Source organism: Neofelis nebulosa, chromosome 6 (genome assembly GCF_028018385.1).
Source record: "Neofelis nebulosa isolate mNeoNeb1 chromosome 6, mNeoNeb1.pri, whole genome shotgun sequence".
Lineage (NCBI taxonomy): Eukaryota > Metazoa > Chordata > Mammalia > Carnivora > Felidae > Neofelis > Neofelis nebulosa.
The window spans coordinates 125,938,265-125,957,116 of record NC_080787.1 but is presented as its reverse complement, the minus strand read 5'-3'; the positions used below and the strand labels follow the sequence as shown (position 1 = coordinate 125,957,116).

The 18,852-nt window shown below is 37.2% G+C and overlaps 1 protein-coding gene across 10 annotated transcripts in view; it reads left to right on the top strand.

Moving 5' to 3' along the window:
• The window catches only part of AHI1 (Abelson helper integration site 1), a 212,238-nt gene that overhangs the window by 26,503 nt on the left and 166,883 nt on the right, over positions 1-18,852 (top strand). For all 10 annotated transcript variants that reach the window (XR_009263326.1, XR_009263327.1, XM_058735365.1 and 7 more), the window contains 5 exons: positions 3,538-3,757; positions 4,914-5,106; positions 6,896-6,991; positions 11,844-12,029; positions 13,387-13,539. Coding sequence is in view for 8 of the 10 variants with exons in the window: in XM_058735365.1 (XP_058591348.1) it covers positions 3,538-3,757; positions 4,914-5,106; positions 6,896-6,991; positions 11,844-12,029; positions 13,387-13,539 (848 nt within the window). In the remaining 2 variants the exon portion in view is untranslated. The remainder of the gene's footprint in view (positions 1-3,537; positions 3,758-4,913; positions 5,107-6,895; positions 6,992-11,843; positions 12,030-13,386; positions 13,540-18,852) is intronic.

Below are 18,852 nucleotides of genomic sequence, written 5' to 3'. Positions count from 1 at the left end.
TCATTTCCTTTTTGCCTTCACTTCTTTTCTTCCCCCACCCCAGAACATGTGGGGTCACAGCCCCCAGCCTGTGAGCATCTTGGGAACAGACCTTCAATAAAAGTGAAGGCAATTAAAAAAAAAACAAAAAGCCCCTTGTTTGCAATCTTTCTGTGTCTTTATATTTATTATCTCATTGTTTGCTTCTTGTATGATATACCTGTTTTATGTTCCTTTTCCTCCTTGTCTTCTTTTGAATTGTTCAAGTTATTTTAAAAATTTTCTTCTAGGGGCGCCTGGGTGGCTCAGTTGGTTAAGCGTCCAGTTTTGGCTCAGGTCATGATCTCATGGTTCGTGGATTCGAGCCCTGTGTCAGACTCTGTGCTGACAGCTTAGAGCCTGAAGCCTGCTTCAGATTCTGTGTCACCCTCTCTCTCTGCCCATCCCCTGCTCATGCTCTGTCTCTCTCTCAAAAACAAACATAAAAAAAAATCAGAAAAATTTTTCTTATATTAACTTATTAATTCTATATTCTTTTACAGTTTGTTACCCTCAAGAACATGAAGTTTATTCTTATTATAGTCTAATACAAATTAATTCCCTAACAAAATATGCTCCCCCAATACTGCTAGAACATTAGAATAATTTAATTCCATCCTAATTTTGCCAGGTGTTTTTTTTCTGCATCTCTCTCTCCTGCCTCATAGGTTTCTTATCATGCATTTTAGTTCTGCATGTATTTTAAACTTCACAGCTAATATATTGACCATTTTGTACCGCTGATCTTTATATTCACCCCCAAATTTACTTTTTCTTTAATCTCCATTTTTCCATTTTTCATCTGCTTGAGGAGTTCAGTTTAGTATTTCCCTTATTACAGGCCTCCTAATCCCCTCAAATTTTATTGTGTTAAAATTCCTTTACTTTACCTTCATTTTTTTTTAAGTTTATTTATTTATTTTGAGTGAGTGAGAGAAAGAGAATGTGCAAGTAGATAAGGGGCAGAGAGAGAAGGAGAGACAATCTCAAGCAGGCTCTGTGCGATCAGCACAGAGCCCAGTGCAGGGCTCGAACTCACAAACCATGAGATCATGACCTGAGCCGAGGTGAAGAGTCCAGTGCCTAACTGACTGAGCCACCCAGGCACCCCACTTTACCTTCATCTTTGAAGCCTATTTGCTAGTATAGAATTTTAGGTTGCAGGTTTTTGTTTTTTTTTTTAACACTAAAGAAATCATGCAGTTGTCTTCTGACTTCCATCATTTCTGTTTCCAGCAGCAGTCTTATTTACATCTCATTAGTGGGATTATTACTTTTTTTTCCCCTCTGACTCAGCTATAGATTTTCTTTTTCTATTTGATTTGAGTGTTTTATCACATTATACTTAAATATGGGTTTGTTGGAATTCACACTGCTTAGAGTTTACTGGTAGATATTACTTAACAATTGTGGAAAATTCTTGGTCAGAATTTTTTAGAATATAGCTTCTTCACTATTCCCTCCTCTTTTTCTAGACTATAAATTTAAATATATAAATATAAGTGTATCTACATATTTCTTATGTTTTTTCCCCATATTCTTTTTAAATTTTTTCCATTATGCTCCAGTTTGAATATTGATATAGCTCTTTCTTCTGTTTCACTAATCATGTCTTTCTTTGTATCCAGTATGCTGTTAAACACATCTGTATATCCAGTTCTTAATTTCAGATGCTTTATTTTTCAGCACCAGAATGCCTGTTGGTTTTCTTAATGCATTCCAGTTCTCTGTAGAAAGTTTCCGTTTTTTAAAAATGTTTTTAATGCTTATTTATTTTTGAGAGAGGGAGAGAGAGACAGAGCATGAGAAGGAGAGGGGCAGAGAGAGAGGGAGACACAGAATCCAAAATAGGCTCTAGGCTCTGAGCTGTCAGCACAGAGCCTTACGTGGGGCTAGAACTCAGGAACCATGAGATTGTGACCTGAGCTGAAATAGGACACTTAACCAACTGAGCCACCCAGGTGCCCCAGGAAGTTTCCATTTTAACCCATCTTTCCCTTTATTTTCTTGAGCATGTTAATCATAGTTATTTAAAGTTTCTGTGTGCTAACTCCAGTCTGGATCATCTGTGGGTCAGCTTCTGTTTTCTGTCTTTTCTCTTGGTTGTTGGTTATATAGTCTTGCCTCTTTTATGTCTAGTAACCTTTTATTATATGCTGGATATTGTGTGTGGAATACTAGAGGCTCCAGCTGATTTTATCTCCTATTAGAGTTTTCTCTTTACTCTCTTAGGCAGATAGGGTTGAAAACTGATTTTAATCCATCAGAAATTGAGCTAGGTCAACACTGGGTTTTAGTTTTGGTAGACTGTATTTTTGATTTGCCCCATTCCTCAGATGTGGCCTTCCAGGAGTTTTGAACTGAGAATCTGACAAATATTTATCTCCTCAGCCTGAAAGACTGTGGGAGGTTCAGTTTTGCCCTTCTGAGGTTTTCAGCCTAGTCCTTTAGCCTTCCACCCCATGCAGCTTCAAAATTTAGCAGATACCTTAAGGGGGAGACTGGTCATGTGAGGCCCCTCAAGTCTTCAGTTTTGTTACTCTGTACCCACGTGAATACCAGAATTTCTGCTGGCTTCTCTGTGCCCCCAGTTGGGGCCTTCTTCCAGGGGCCATGCCTGGATTCTCAACCTCTGGCTGCACCCAGAATTGGTAAGTGACCCCAGGTGAAAAGTGGCTATAGGTGGAAAATGACCATTCCCTCTAGGGCTTTATTTTGCCTGTTTTGTTTCAGGCCTCTTCCTCTGGTGGGTCATTGTTTCCTAGTACCACAAGACTGGGGAGATTTCGCTACCTCTTCAGTCTCTCAGTTCAGTTTTGCGGGGAAAAATTAGCCATGTGTTTGAGGCTCTTCAAATCTCCAGTATGATGGCTATAGCCCCATCAACCGCTAAAAGTTTACTGCTACTCTTTCTCCCAGTGGTGACCTTTTGCAGGGCTAAACCCTGATCCTCAGCGTACACCCTGAATCAACAAATGTCCCCAGAGACTAAAAGAGCTGTCAGTCCATCAGCTTATCACTGAATGATTCTCCTTCTCTGGAATTTTAGTCCATCTGCTATACATTGTCTCTGTACTGTTATGATGCTTTTAAAAATAAGGTTTTTGTAATTCATTTGACTTTTTCAAGTTGCTGATGCCAGAAGCATTGACCTGCTACCTCCTACCCAGAAGAAGAAATTACAGTTATAAATTAATTGAGTGATACATATTCTACTTAGAAAATACCTAAATAAAATCACTTTTTTGTCTTTAGTTCTCATTATTTTCTTTTTGGGTTCTTGGTTCTTGTTAGGGAAAAAAAAAGAAAGATTCCTCACCCTATTTTAATGCATTCATAAACATAATATTTTATCTTAGAGTGTAATCTGCTATTGTCTGGCTTTTTCTTTATTTTCCTTTGAAGTTACTTTGTTACAAAGACAAATAATCATGGATTGTAAAGATTAGGTTGCTATATTGTTGCTATATTGTTATGGGAACAATTAATTATAATGTACATTTTCTTTCATGTATGTAGTTTCAGATGATAAAGAAGACACAGGTGGTGATGGTGTTCATGAAGTTACAAGCCGAGATAGTCCTGTCTATCCCAAATGTTTGCTTGATGATGATCTTGTCCTGGGAGTTTACATTCACCGAACTGATCGACTTAAATCTGATTTTATGATTTCTCACCCAATGGTAAAAATTCATGTGATTGATGAGCATACTGGTCAATATGTCAAGAAAGATGATAGGTAATGTTTTTAATTGCACAGCCAACCCTTGAATTTGAAACTGTCTGCAGTAGAAGTCCTATTTTCTATCATTAGAGATAAAGATTTGCATTAGAGAAGAGTTTACTAGTTGTCGGTGTTCATCAACCATTGATACTGATCAGTATGTTTTATAGAAGAAATGGAGAACATATGTTAATTCAGTGATTATTTTTAAAAATTTTTTGTAACATTTATTTTAGGGAGACAGAGCGTGAGCCGGGGAGGGGCAGAGAGAGAGAGAGAGACACACACAGAATCCGAAGTGGGCTCCAGGCTCTGGGGTGTCAGCACAAGAGCCCAGTGTGGGGCTCGAAATCACAAACTGCAAGATCATGACCTGAGTCAAAGTCAGATGCCCAACTGACTGAGCCAGCCAGCTGCCCCCAGGGATTGATTTTAAGTCAAGGGGAGTTGAGAGAGCTTCTCCCAAACTTCATGACTAATTTATGGCATGTAACTTGCAGTGTAAATCATTGCCTGTTGCACTATAAGTGCTTTAATTGTCTAACTTCATGTTTTTCTTTTGAAGTTAGTATGTTACCTGGGCCTCATATGAGGGAAATGAATCTTGAATTTAATCTTTTTTCTAGTATTACTTCTGTAGCTCATACCTGCTTGAAGCTTACAAATGAAAAGCACAGTAAAATAAATTATACTAGAATTCAAAAAAAGTCATTTGGTTTGAAAAATGACAGGGATGAGAAACATGAAGATTATCAAAAAAGTCACTTATTCCCTTGTCTTAGGGCATACAAAAAAAATATGACATACCTCAAAAGGTTTGCAATCCTGTTGTACTCATTTTCTTATTTAAATGTAGTGTACTATTTTATCATAGACTCATTTAAGATTCTAAAGGAGTTACTTTATTGTAGCTCTGTATGCCGAACTCTTGCTTTTTATTTCTGTAATAAAATGATTCACTGAAACCAATCAATAGCATATAAATACAAGATGATAGTAGGATACTACCACTTGTAAGTCTCATAAAATTTGTAATTTTCTCAGTGGACAACCAAATAATTTTTCATCATATATCACGACTATTTGTTATTTCTTTACCTCAAGCACTATATTTTTTTCTCTTCTCAAAATAATCTTAATTGTGTTATTGGACGTATCTGTTTTTGAACAGTGAACGGCCTGTTTCATCTTACTGTGAAAAAGAGAATGTGGATTACATTCTTCCTGTTATGACCCAGCCATTTGATTTCAAACAGTTAAAATCAAGACTTCCAGAATGGGAAGAACAAATTATATTTCATGAAAACTTCCCCTATTTGCTTCGAGATTCTGGTGAGAGCCCAAAAGTCATCTTGTTTTTTGAGGTATGATTGAATAGAGTGATTTAAACTATGTTTGGTTATTAATATTTTAATTGCATAAATATAAGCTGTTGTTTTTAGTAGTTTAATAATGCAACAAAGTAGTGTGAGGATTGAATCCCCAGGATTTAGTGTTTGTAATATGCTATGGAGATAACAAGTGAGAAATTCAAGTAATAGCAAGTTTCCTGAGCATTTACTAGTGCAAGTAATTAGCCATTTGATTCACTCTATTATTTAATTCTTACAGCAACACCATGACTGTAAACTGAGGTGATGAATGTAATCTGTATCTATATAGTCCTCTTTCTTAATCCGTTTTATAAAATGTAAACTCATTTAACCATATCGGACTCTCTAAGAGTTTATATACTATCAAGGGCAATAAAGAGGAATAGAGATCGCTTAGCTAAGACAGTGTAATATATAACCAAGAGGAAGTAGAACTTCTTCGATGTGGAGGGTTAGTGCAGAGTCAGAGCAGTCAGGGAAAGTTTTATGGAATAGATGGCCTTTGAGTTGACTTGTTATTCTGATTTTTTTCCAGCAAAGGAAATCAAGGTTCAGAGTTTAAAGGAAATATTTCCCCAAAGTTACTCCAATTTTAGGTGTAGGTAATTTGTTTTTGAAGGTGATTTAAACCTGAAATACACATTTCTCTTCTTCATGTCATCTCTCCATAAGCCCAGGGAAGTGGAGAAACCTCTCTTCCCATTTAAGCAAGATGCACAGTTTTAGCAGTGGAACAGCAAGATGTGACGAGCACCAATGACTGATTTTGTGGAATTACATGTTTTTCTGATCTTTAGCTTTCATATGATCTATATATGTTTATTATATAAACACTATTTACATTCTGTGATTATGTTGTGTGATGTACACAAAGTTGTGATTTTTTTAAAAAGTGATGTAACTTGTATGTCAAGGAACTTTTTCTTTGTCATAGAAATTTGTCATTTGTTATAATGCTCATTCACATTTATTTTAGTAAGATTAGTAGATTTAAGAAAGATTGTTGGATTATGACATTCTTTGTTGCTTCTTAAGTTTTAACATAATGTTATTGTCAAACAAAACTACTTTTTGACTTCAGCTTTTTAAGGGTTTATTGAGGACAATTTGGTATCTATTAGAAGTCTTTAAAATCATTTTTTAAGCAATCTGTAAAGACTTGCTATCTCAGCTGAGCTCTTGAAAAGTACCAGGTAGTTCTAAGTGATCGTCTCTGACAAGTACCTAGAGCACGGATAGTGTCTGTGGCAGCTTGGGTCCACATCCATGAGTCTGAACATCCAGACAGAATGGAGATATGAAAGAAATCCTCTTGAGAGCCTAATGACAACACATATCCAAAGAGAAAAATCCCCAACTTCAGGAAAGTGATCCAAGGAAGGACCCAGAGATCAGATCTCAGGTTTTTTAAACAATCTTTTGAAGTTGCTCTCAGACATTAATCAATCAATCAATCAATCAAAGCCTAAGAATTCTGTGCTTGGTGTATTTGTGCCTAGACTATATTTGAGATACTTAATATTTGGTCTTGGATGTGAAATAATTCTTAATAAATGATTTATTAATAAAAGATAAAAGTGGTCAAAAAAAATGGACCCTCACTGACAGAATGAGTTAACTTAAAGGTGAATGAAATGAGATAAATGCTTCTCTTCCATGTGAAGAAAACATCTGTGAAGTATACTAATTATTCTTTTAATTTCAATAATATTTTACTAGAAAATACTAAATTTCATGTAGGCTAGTATTCTCTGAAGTAATTTTTTGTACCTATTTACAGATTCTTGATTTCTTAAGCATGGATGAAATTAAGAATAACTCTGAAATTCAAAGTCAAGAATGTGGCTTTCGGAAAATTGCCTGGGCATTTCTCAAGGTATGTTTTTCACCCATTTTAAATGCTTTAAAAATCATCTTCAAATCTGATTGGCTACATTTCCCCAAGTCACTTTGCTTTCATATAGGGAGTTGTGATGTGAGGCAAGATTGCAGTGGAGAAGAATTGTTAATTCAAGCTTAGAGCATACTCATTCAGGTTCTTAAATATTCATTGAGCATGTAGTATGTGCCAGATACACTATTTGGTTCTGAGTATGTAGTATTGAAAAAGATACTGTCTGTGTGCCAGCAACTTTTCTAGTCAGTGAAAAAGAAGATAAACTCTTTGACCTTGTAGATTTCATTTTCTAGCAAGAAAAGGAGTTATAAAACAATTGATTATACAATTTATCATTCCTTGCAATTTTTATAAATACTGTGTGGAGGTCACAGAAAGGTTTCCTAAAGAAGAGAGGTTGAACCTGAGTATTAGCTAGATGGTGGCAGTGGGAGAGAGAGTTGTAGGTAGGTAGAAGTTACCATATATGCAGTGACCCTGATGTTGGGAGGAGTGGGATGTACTCAGATAACCAAAAGGCCGCTGATTTTGGAGGACAGAGACTGAGGGTGGAAATGGTGTCTGAAAAGATTGCTGACGTAGACAGAGTCTTGACTATGCAAGGTCTTTGAAGCCATTATAGGAACAGAAAGCCATTGTGGAATTCTAAAGAGCAATGGGAAGCCATTATAGGATTTTAAACAAAGGGGTAAAATAATTTGATTTATGTTTTCGAAAGATTACTTTGCTTGGTGGAGGATGATTTGAGAGGGTGCAGATATATGTACTGGAAGATTAAGGTTAAAAATTGTTAACAGTAATCTAGGTAGGAAATGATGGTGTCTTTTGAGTGTTTCAGCAGACATAAAAGACATGGATAGGTTGGTTTTTACAAAAGGGGAATTTTATAATTTTATATTTTATGTAATTTATGTATATTATATATAAATTCATGTAAATTTATATATTATATATAAATCATAATTTATATAATTTATAATTATAAGGTTAAAAATTCTTTTATTCCTGGTATCCTCTATTTCTGACTTCAAATATAAATGAGTTACAAAACATCTTGAAATTAACCTATTTTGTACACTTTATAAAACTTTTCCATTTTTGCATCCATCCATTCAATAAAGCTTTTTTTTTTTTTTTTAATTTTTTTTTTTTTCAACGTTTTTTTATTTATTTTTTTGGGACAGAGAGAGACAGAGCATGAACGGGGGAGGGGCAGAGAGAGAGGGAGACACAGAATCGGAAACAGGCTCCAGGCTCCGAGCCATCAGCCCAGAGCCCAACGCGGGGCTCGAACCCACGGACCGCGAGATCGTGACCTGGCCGAAGTCGGACGCTCAACCAACTGTGCCACCCAGGCGCCCCTCAATAAAGCTTTAAGTGTCTGTGAAATGCCAGGCACTCTGCTGAATACAGAGCATTCATAGATAAATTAGACATTGTCCTTACCCTCCAGTTCAGTTTCTGTATACACATATTACTTGGGCACCTGGGTGTCTCAGTTGGTTAAGTGTCCGACTTCAGCTCAGGTCATGTCATGGTTTGTGGGTTTGAGCCCCACATCAGGCTCCGTGCTGACAGCTCAGAGCTGGAGCCTGCTTGAGATTCTGTGTCTCCCTGTCTCTCTGTCCCTCCCCTGCTTGTGCTCTGTTTCTTGGTCTCTCAGCAATAAATAAATGTTAAAAAATTTTTTTTAAAAACCATATTACTTATGTGATTATGTGCTATAGAGTGGATGGTGTGAAAACCCAGGTAAGGCACTTAATCCTCATTGGGGGTTATAGAGAGTCTTTAGAAGAGGTATAGTCTGACTGCCTGCTATAAGGCAGCCAGATTGGCTGTGGGAGGAAGTTATTCTAAAGTGGACTTAGGAATCAGTTGGTCCAATGCACCTTCTAAAATCACCCTTTTGTAACGTGTTAAAATTTTTTTATATCCCTCCCCCCCCAAACTGATTTAGAGCGAAAAATAATGCAAAAGCCAAAACAAATAAAAAAAGGTTACTTTCACATAGTAAATACTGTCATTGTGTGGTCTTACTAGAAAGTACTTTCGTTCCTTTTATGCTAATTTTTGTGCAGAGCTACAGTATTTACTACGAACTGCACTTGGGAAACAATAATGTCTCATAGCCTTTTCCCTTTAAGTGTCACATAGGTTTTTATTTATCCATTTTATGCCATTGGCAGAAATGGCAAATCAGGAATTCTCTCCTCTCCACCCTCTATAAAGGGTAAAGTATTCTATGTATTTCCTGTATTATAACACTTATGTATTCCCTTCATTAGATTGTAAGTTTTTCAAAATCACCAGGAACTTCTTTTTGGCAAATTTGTTGAATATGCTTTAGTCCTTATTTTACCATATCTCTTTGCATTTGACATACTACTCTCTTGAAAATCTCTCTTGCATAATTACCACTAGCTCCCAGCCTATTAGTGGTACACAGAAAGTGTATGGTGAATGTCTATTGAGAAAATGAACAAATGTATGGAAACAGTGACTAGGAAAAATCCATCTTTGAAAGTAGCATGGATTAAGTTAAAATTTAAATGTGTTAATACCTATACCATTGGTTCCAGGAATGTCCTAGGATATTGTAAAGTTATACAGGGGTTCAAATAAACCCAAAGGACCCTTATCCAGATACAAATTCTCAGTTAAGGGTACTTTCAATTCATTTAGCACATATATATTACCATTCTTTTAAATTTAATAAAGCTTTATTTATCCAAGTTCTAATAGCAGGATGTTGGCTGGATTGTAGTCATTTACTCATGCTAATCATCATACTAGTGTAAACTAGATTGCCTGGTGGGTATTAAAACAACCTATAGGAAAGTTTGATTTAGAATCTGGGGAATAATATCTCCTTAAAATATTATTCCCTTATGATAAGCTTAAGACAGGAGTAGGATTTATGAAGGGAGTCTTGAGAGCTTACTATTTAATTACTGAACAACTCTATCACTCTATTGAAACTGTTGTTTACCCCTATATATCATAACATCAACTCTCAGCTTACGACCTCCATTGACTTTACATTCTTCCCTAGAAGGCTAGGGATGAGATAGGCTATATTTTTGTCAGCTCTGTTTCTTCATTGATGCTTCATTCCTGAACAGACTACAATCTGGATTTTGTTTCATCTATGCAAACATCTCCAAATGAATCAGTGACTTCTATTTGCCACATTATTGAGTGAACACTTTAGGTTTTTTTAATCACACCTATGTGTGTTTGATCCATCACTCTCTTGAACCTCTGTTTTCTTGGTTTCCTTCATTTTCCCTGTACTCATCCTTCAGTTTCTGGCATGGTCTTCCACTTACCTCTTTAACGTCACTCCTACTCATAGTTTCAGCTTTGATCTGCCTTTCTTAGACCCACTTTTCTTGCTTCTGCCTCACATTTCAGACATTTCAACTTGGATGACCCATAAATATCTAGACTCCTATAGTCTGAACATTCTACCTATATTCTTTACCCCTTCTGTATCTGCTAGTTCAGTTGATAGTGTTGCCATCAGCCCAGTCTCCCACATTTACAGCCTTAGAGCCGCACTGTTCATTTTGGTAGCCACAAATCACGTGTGGCTATTAGAATTCAAATTAATTAATTAAAATTAAATATAATTAAAAATTGAGTTCCACAATTGTGCTAGCCACACTTCAAGTGCTTGATAGCCATAGATGACTAGTGTATGTTGTATTGAGGACCACAAATGTAGAATAGTCCTATCATCACAGAAAGTTCTGTTGGACAGCACTACCTTTGAATTTTTCTTGAATCTTCCCTTTTTCTCCTTTCCAAGTTGCAGCAGTCAGGAACAGCTACTCAGTATATTCCCTGCACCCAGTCCCTGTTCTCTTAGTTTGTCACCTTCATGTTCTGTCTGAACTGCTGCAAAAGCTCCAAACTGTTTCTACTCCTAATTTGTAGAGGACACAACGGCTAACAAAGACATTTTCTGGGGCGCCTGAGTGGCTCAATTGGTTCAGTGTCTGACTCTTGATTTTGGCTCAGGTCATGATCTCAGGGTTCATGAGATTGAGCCCTGTGTTGGGCTCTGCGCTGACAGTGTGGAGCCTGCATGGGATTCTCTCCCCTGCTCAGGTTCTCTATCTCTGTCTCTCTCTCTCTCTCAAAATAAACAAACTTAAAAAAAAAAAAAAAGAAAGAAAGAAAACAGACATCTTCAACTTAGAGTCATGCTCTGGTAAAAGAGGACCTATTTTGAGTTGGTAAGATTTTTATTTTTCTCATAAGCATCTCCATTTACTTAAGTATAAGTTGTTTTAATAAGTTTTTTTATTGAATAAACTTTTTTAAGAAGGTAGATTAAAATATTTTAATGTAATGAATGCCTTTATGTTAATTACTCTTTGAAAATGATTTTGACTTTTTGAAAATTAAAGCATTAAAATGTTCCCATTAAAAAACTGATACAAACAAATGGAAAATTTGTTTCTGTGTTTAAATAATACACATTTTAATTTTATCATTGTTATTACAAACAAAGGTGTTTTGATCACCTCCTTTGTGCAAAGTAACATCTGGCACAGTAATGTAAGTGCTTTACCAACAGCCTGAATTTGTACGTGCCAGATGGCTATCAAGAAAATATGTAAAAAGTTGTTTGGGTTACCTTTTGCTGAGATGATCTGGAATTATGTTTAACCAATTCAGTATTCTTTGCTTTATATCTCTAAGGAATTTCATCATGCCATATTAATCTTTTTTTTCTTCAATGAGTTTTTGACTTGTACTATTGCTTTACTGGATATATTTATTTTTAGTGAAAGTAATATTTTATATGAATTTTTATTTTAAGCTTCTCGGAGCCAATGGAAATGTAAACATCAATTCAAAACTTCGTTTGCAGCTGTATTACCCACCTACTAAGCCTCGATACCAATTAAATGTTGTTGAGGTTTTTGAATGGTGGTCAAAACACCCAAGAAATTGGTACCCATCAACATTGTACGTAACTGTAAGAGGACTGAAAGTTCCAGAATGTGTAAGTTAATAGCACATATAAATATATGTTCTCCATTGTTGAAATTAAATGGTAACATTTTCCATTTCTAGAAAGATAAGGTCTCTAAAATTATTTTAATTGATTTCTGGAATATAAAAGTACTTTCAACAGCTATGTATTAAGCCTATGCGAGCTTATATTTTAAAAGATACTTAAATGGCGGTGCCTGGGTGGCTCAGTCAGTTGAGCATGCAACTCTTGATTTTGGCTGAAGTCATGATCTCAGGGTCATAGGATCAAACCCCACATTGGGCTCTGTGTTGGGTATGGAGCCTGCTTAAGATCCTCTCTCTTCCTCTAGACCTCTCCCTCTTCCCCCTCCCCAGTTTGTGTGCCCTCTCTTGCTCTCTCTCTCTCAAAAAAAAAAAAAAAAGACACTTAAACGAATTTTTTAGTACTAAATAAAAGTTTCAGTGTTAGGAAAATTTTTAAAAATAATATTCGTTTTTAAAAATTAAACATAAAAAATGATATGAAGTAGGAATTGACCAATATTTTCTGTAAAGGACCAAATAGTTAATATTTTAGACTTTGTAGGTCATATAGTTTTTGTTGGAACTACTTTGTCTTTGTAGCGTAAAAGTAGGTACATAACACATATGTAAGCAATGCTAACAGATGGGTATGGATATGTTCCAGTAAAACTTTATTGACAAAAACAGCAAGCTAGATTTGGTCCAGGCATTTGCAGTACCATGATTTATAGGCACACTTTTCACGATATTATTCAAATAATCAGTAAATGTTTCTGCTGCTGTTTTCCATAGATTAAAACTATGAATGACTTTAGCAAAGAATTGGTTCTAAAACAAAATTTTTGTTTTTGTCTTATTTGCAATGAGACATTTCAGAACAGTTGGATATTTTGTAATTGATATTGTAAGTTGTGACCACAGGGTTGGTTTGCATTGATTTGAATGGAGTTAAGTCTCTTCTTAAGAAAAGCACAGTTTAAAAACTTTAGGTCTTTAGGGTATCAGTTTTGCCATATTAAGGGGAGAGATACCATTGTATATCAGAGCTGTGAAATAACATCTGGTAGGTGTTGGTGAAGAGGCAAAAACAAAGGGATAGAATTATTAAGACGATTTCATGCAACCATTGGAATTGTTTTTTTCCTCCCAACTTCTAGGCTTTTTGGTTTTAAAGAACTACAATTTCAAGTTCCCTTCATCTTATTTAGAATAATGTACGTAAAAGTAGAATGTTTTTCTGAATTACCTTTTGAAAACATTTCCATATTGTTTGTTTCAATATTTAAAAAACCCTGTGTGCTAGAAAAGAAAAAAAGATTAAGTCAATACTTAACATTTTCTCAACTTCTATACATATTTAGATAAAGCCGTCTTACCATTCTGTGGTGGCTCTTCAGGAGGAAAAAGGTAAACCAGTGCACTATGAACGACACCACGAGGCCAGTTCCTTAGATGCAGAACCTGGACTAGAAGATTCCAAGGAAGTGGTGAAGTGGAAACGACTACCTGGGCAGGTGAAGTGTTGGATTATTCTTTTAAAATTTTTTTTTTTTAACATTTATTTATTTTTGAGACAGAGAGAGACAGAGCATGAACGGGGGAGGGTCAGAGAGAGGGAGACACAGAATCTGAAACAGGCTCCAGGCTCTGAGCAGTCAGCACAGAGCCCAACGCGGGGCTCGAACTCACATACCGTGAGATCGTGACCTGAGCCGAAGTCGGACGCTCAACCGACTGAGCCACCCAGGCGCCCCGGATTATTCTTGATTCATTTAGAGGTGTCCTTACTTTAAAAGCTCCAACAGTTCTGAGGGTAACTAGCTTGCTACTTAAAACTCTCAGATTATCCCTGTTTTTTTTTTACCACAATCTTGTCTTTTCATTAATTCACTTGGCAACTAATAATAGAGAGTGCATATCATGTGCTTTATGAAAGCACTATCTTGGAGCTCCTGGGTGGCTTGGTTAAGCATCCAGCTTCGGCTCAGGTCATGATATTACTGTGAGTTCCAGCCCCAGGTCCGGCTCCTTGCTGTCAGCACAGAGCCCACTTCAGATCTTCTGTTCCCCTTTCTCTCTGTCCTTCCCCCTGCTCCTGCTCATGCCCTCTCTCTCAAAAATAAATAAAAGCATTTTAAAAAAATAAAAATAAAAGCACTATCTTAGGTTCTTTGTTAGGGACCTGGGTTTTTTCTATCAGTTGGTTGGAGCTGTGATAAAGAAATACCACAGACTGGGGGGGGGGGGGGGGGGGGCTTAAACAGCATAAGCTTACCTCCTCATAGTTCTGGAGGCTAAAGTCCCAGGGTTAAGGGTTGGTTTACTCTGAGGCCTTTCTCCTTGGCTGGCAAATGGCTGTCATCTTGCTGCCTTTTCATGGTCTTTTCTCTGTGTGTGTTCATCCATGGTGTCTTTTCTTCTTGTGAGGACAGTAGTCTTAGTAGTTTAGGACCCCACCCTAAGAAAAACAAACAAAACCTTATTTTAATGTAATCAACTCTTTAGAGATTTTTATCTCCAAATATTATTATTAGAATATAAATATTCTGAGTTACTAGAGTTAGGGTTTCAACTATGAATTTTGGGAGACACAGTTCAACCCATAACAGCAATAAAACAACAGATTTCTTTTTTTTTTTAAATTTTTTTTTTCCCAACGTTTTTTATTTTATTTTCGGGACAGAGAGAGACAGAGCATGAACGGGGGACGGGCAGAGAGAGAGGGAGACACAGAATCGGAAACAGGCTCCAGGCTCCGAGCCATCAGCCCAGAGCCTGACGCGGGGCTCGAACTCACGGACCGCCGAGATCGTGACCTGGCTGAAGTCGGACGCTTAACCGACTGCGCCACCCAGGCGCCCCTAAAACAACAGATTTCTGATGTTTATAAGAAGTAAATCTCATAACGGGTTTTCTTAGTAAAATGGATTTTATTAAAAAATGGATTTTTTTAATGGGTTCATGAGATTTATTTTTTAATTCCCAGCTTCTTCCTGAATCACATTTTGATGGAGATATATATACATGCATATTTTTCTGCCACAAGTTGAGTAATATTTAAGCTTTTATTAATGTTTTCCTTTCTGGTTAGCATATTTTACAGTAGCAAGAAACATTGTTGATACAGTTTTGCAGATCTCTTACTTATTTCCACAAAGAGTGGAGTGGTTCATTCTGTACATCTGAGACATTGCCAGGTACAGTTTATCCAAAATCTTAGTTTATCCAAACATTCAATATATACATAAGAATAATTACCTTCATAGACTTTTTTACTTTCTGTATTTTGCATCACATTTGACTTTCTTTTTGAGTCCCATTTCACAGATACATCTTAAAGTCATTTTATTTTATTTTTTTAATTTTTTTTTTTTTTAACGTTTATTTATTTTTGAGACAGAGACAGAGCATGAACGGGGGAGGGTCAGAGAGAGGGAGACACAGAATCTGAAACAGGCTCCAGGCTCTGAGCTGTCAGCACAGAGCCCGACGCGGGGCTTGAACTCACTGACCGTGAGATCATGACCTGAGCCGAAGTCGGCTGCTTAACCAACTGAGCCACCCAGGTGCCCCCTTAAAGTCATTTTAAAATACTTCGAATATGGAACGAGTGGGTGGTCAGTCAGTTGAGTATCTGTCTCTTGATTTTGGCTCAGGTCATGATCCCAGAGTCATGGGGTTGAGCCCCATATCAGGCTCCACACTGAATGTAGAGCCTGCCTGAGATTCTCTCTCTCTCTCTCTCTCTCTCTCTCTCTCTCTCCCTCTCTCCCTCCCTCCCTCCCTCCCTCCCTCCCTCCCTCCCTCTCCCCCTCCCTCCCTCCCTCTCCCCCTCCCTCCCTCCCTCTCCCCCTCCCTCTGCCCCTCTCCCTGGTTCACACTCTCTCTCTAAAGTAAAAAAAATAATAAAATACTTTGAACATAATAATGATAGAGTAACATTAGACTGTGCTCTTGGAGACCTTCAACATTCGTTGGGGAAGCAGGAGACAGTTGCCGTGTTGTTCGCTGTCAGGTGTACTGCAGACAAGTCTTGAGGAAAGGCAGTTCTGATGATAATTGCAGAGTGCGATTTGGGAACTGCTGGAAGTCCTGAGACCCTTTCAGGGCGTCTACAAAGTCACCTAATTTTCATAATAGAATTGTAATGATTCTGATTACTTCATTATGATTTAGTTTATCTTCTTCACTTTTGTTCTCCCTTAAGTATACACTGGAGTTTTCCAGAGACTAAGTGATATGTGATAGCACAAGAGAGTGACAGCAGAAGCAATTATGAACATTTGGCTGTCTTTTATTAAGCAAGATATTAAAGAGTTTTTCAAAAGTGTGGAACAATTCATTTTATGTAGTTATTTTTCATAAAAGACTAACATCTTTATGTTGACATTTAATAGGTTAGCTATTTGTTATTTTTTTCAATGAGTTAAGAAATGTTCTTTAAATTTCTCAATTGTAATTTCTAATATGATAAATACGGTTATATCCACATAGAAGTTTTTTGGGGTCTTCAAAATTCTTTAAAGACTCTGAAGCCATCCTGAAACTAAAACAATTTGAGAATTGCAAGTATGAAGAAGGTGAGCTGGAGTGGTGGAAGAAGGGTTCATTCCACAGGTTGGGGGAGCTTGAAATAGACTTTAAAGGCAGCCAAGGGGCGCCTGGGTGGCTCAGTCGGTTGAGCGTCCCACTTCAGCTCAGGTCACGATCTCACGGACCGTGAGTTTGAGCCCCGCGTTGGGCTCTGGGCTGATGGCTCAGAGCCTGGAGCCTGCTTCCAGTTCTGTGTCTCCCTCTCTCTCTGCCCCTCCCCTGTTCATGCTCTGTCTCTCTCTGTCTCAAAAATAAATAAACGTTAAAAAAAATAAAATAAAATAAAATAAAAAATAAAGGCAGCCAAGTTAGGGGTGGGTGAAGAGGGACCGGGAAGGGTGTTTCAATATGGGGGCAAAGTTGTAAATAAATGGGAATGGACCTCCTGTATTCAGGCACTCAGAAATTTGGCTGGATTGGGCACCTGGGTTGCTCAGTTGGTTAAGTATCTGACTCTTGATTTCTGCTCAGGTCATAATCTCACAGTTCGTGGGTTTGAGCCCCACATCGGGCTCTGTGCTGACCAGAGCCTGCTTGGGCATCTCTCTCTCCCTATCTCTCTGCCCTTCCCCTGTGCTCTCTCTTCCTCTCTCTCTCAAAATAAGTAAATAAACATTTTTTAAAAAATGGCTGGCTGGAAACCAGAGTTTGCATAAGAGATAAAATGGTATGATTGATTGGGCCCACGATATAGAGTATCACTAATGGTAGCCCAATACTTGACTGTGTGGGATGTGAGAAGTAATGGAAAGTTTTTGGGTAGGAGACAAGCATAATAGTACTTCATAACCATATTTTAGAACAAATTAATTCTGGCATGGCATGTTGGAGATCTTGAGGTAGGATACATCAGAATGAGAGAGACCCACTACAAGGCAGTTGTAGTCATTAATGTGTGAAGGGAAAAGGGTCTAACCTTGGGATAATGGTGACAAAAAGGAAAAATATGGGATGAATACAAGAGAAAGATAGAACAAAAACCAGCATAATTTAATGACTGACAGGTAGGAAAGAAGGGAGAAGAGTCCAAGATGTGCAAGACCTTTATTATTAATTGTTCATTGAGTGCCTCTTCTAGTACAGTGCCAAACCCTGGTCATACAAAGAAGATTGTAGTAGCTTCAGTGATTTTACTTTGGTGGTGTGGCACAGTTTTCCTCAGCCGCATCTACTGCCGGCAGCAAGTGCTTATAAAACCTCCTGATTTTTCCTTCAATTTTTATCCTCTTTTTATCACCCCTCCTTTTCTAAAATGTGCGGATGGAGAATGGAGGGCAAAGATGGGTAGCGTGGTGTCCACTACCTTGTTGACACCTAAGAAATGTCTGTTGAATATTCCACTTTCCTAGTAGCTGCTTGTAATGCTGCCTGCTAATAATGCTGCTGAATCTTGGTGCTACTTGTGACGTACCTGGTACCTGTCCAGAAGGCAGACTCTTGAGCTAATAGTCTTTGACTGGGTCCGGCAAGTTGCACTTGACCCTCTGAAGAATCCTTATTAACTGTATGTAGAAATAATGGTTACTTACAGGGTGCTGTGATGAACATGTTAAAAGATATTTGTGAGGTAGTACCACGTTCGTAGCGTATAGTAAGGGTCCGATATATGTTTAATTGAACTTTCAGAATAACAAGAACTAAGGCTCACGAAAGTTTGGAAGAAGTAGAACTAGGACAAATAAAAGTAGTATTTTCTACAGTAGATATTATACATGGAAAGTTTTGGGTTCGTCTGGTAATTCATAAAAATTAACGAAGAAATTTTAATAAAATTAATGAAGAAGAAACCAACAAGAGGTGATCGATTACTTTGAAAGTACCTTTTGGAAGGCAGCCACAAATGATGATTTTAAGAGAGAAAAAGAGAGAAAATGAGCATTCATACATTCTGGGCTGAAGCTAGACCCTATAGGGCATTTATGGTCTCAGAATTAGTTGTGGTTCAGCAAATATCACTTATTAGGTGTCATGGAATAAAGATCTGATATGACATTTTTTTGTGCGTGGCTATATCTTTTGTGCAGTAGTGACAACTTTAGAGTACCAGATGATGGCATTATTGCTTCGTAGTTTAGGTGAATTAAGTGCTAGTACTCAATTTATTGAGTATAAATTGACTTTATTTTATGGAGAACTGATTCCCTCTTTAGGAAGTAAAATAATTTACTCTAGTTTTCCATCATTCTGTTTACTTGCTTTTCTCTTTCTCTGCATCACAGTAGAGGGACTTAAAA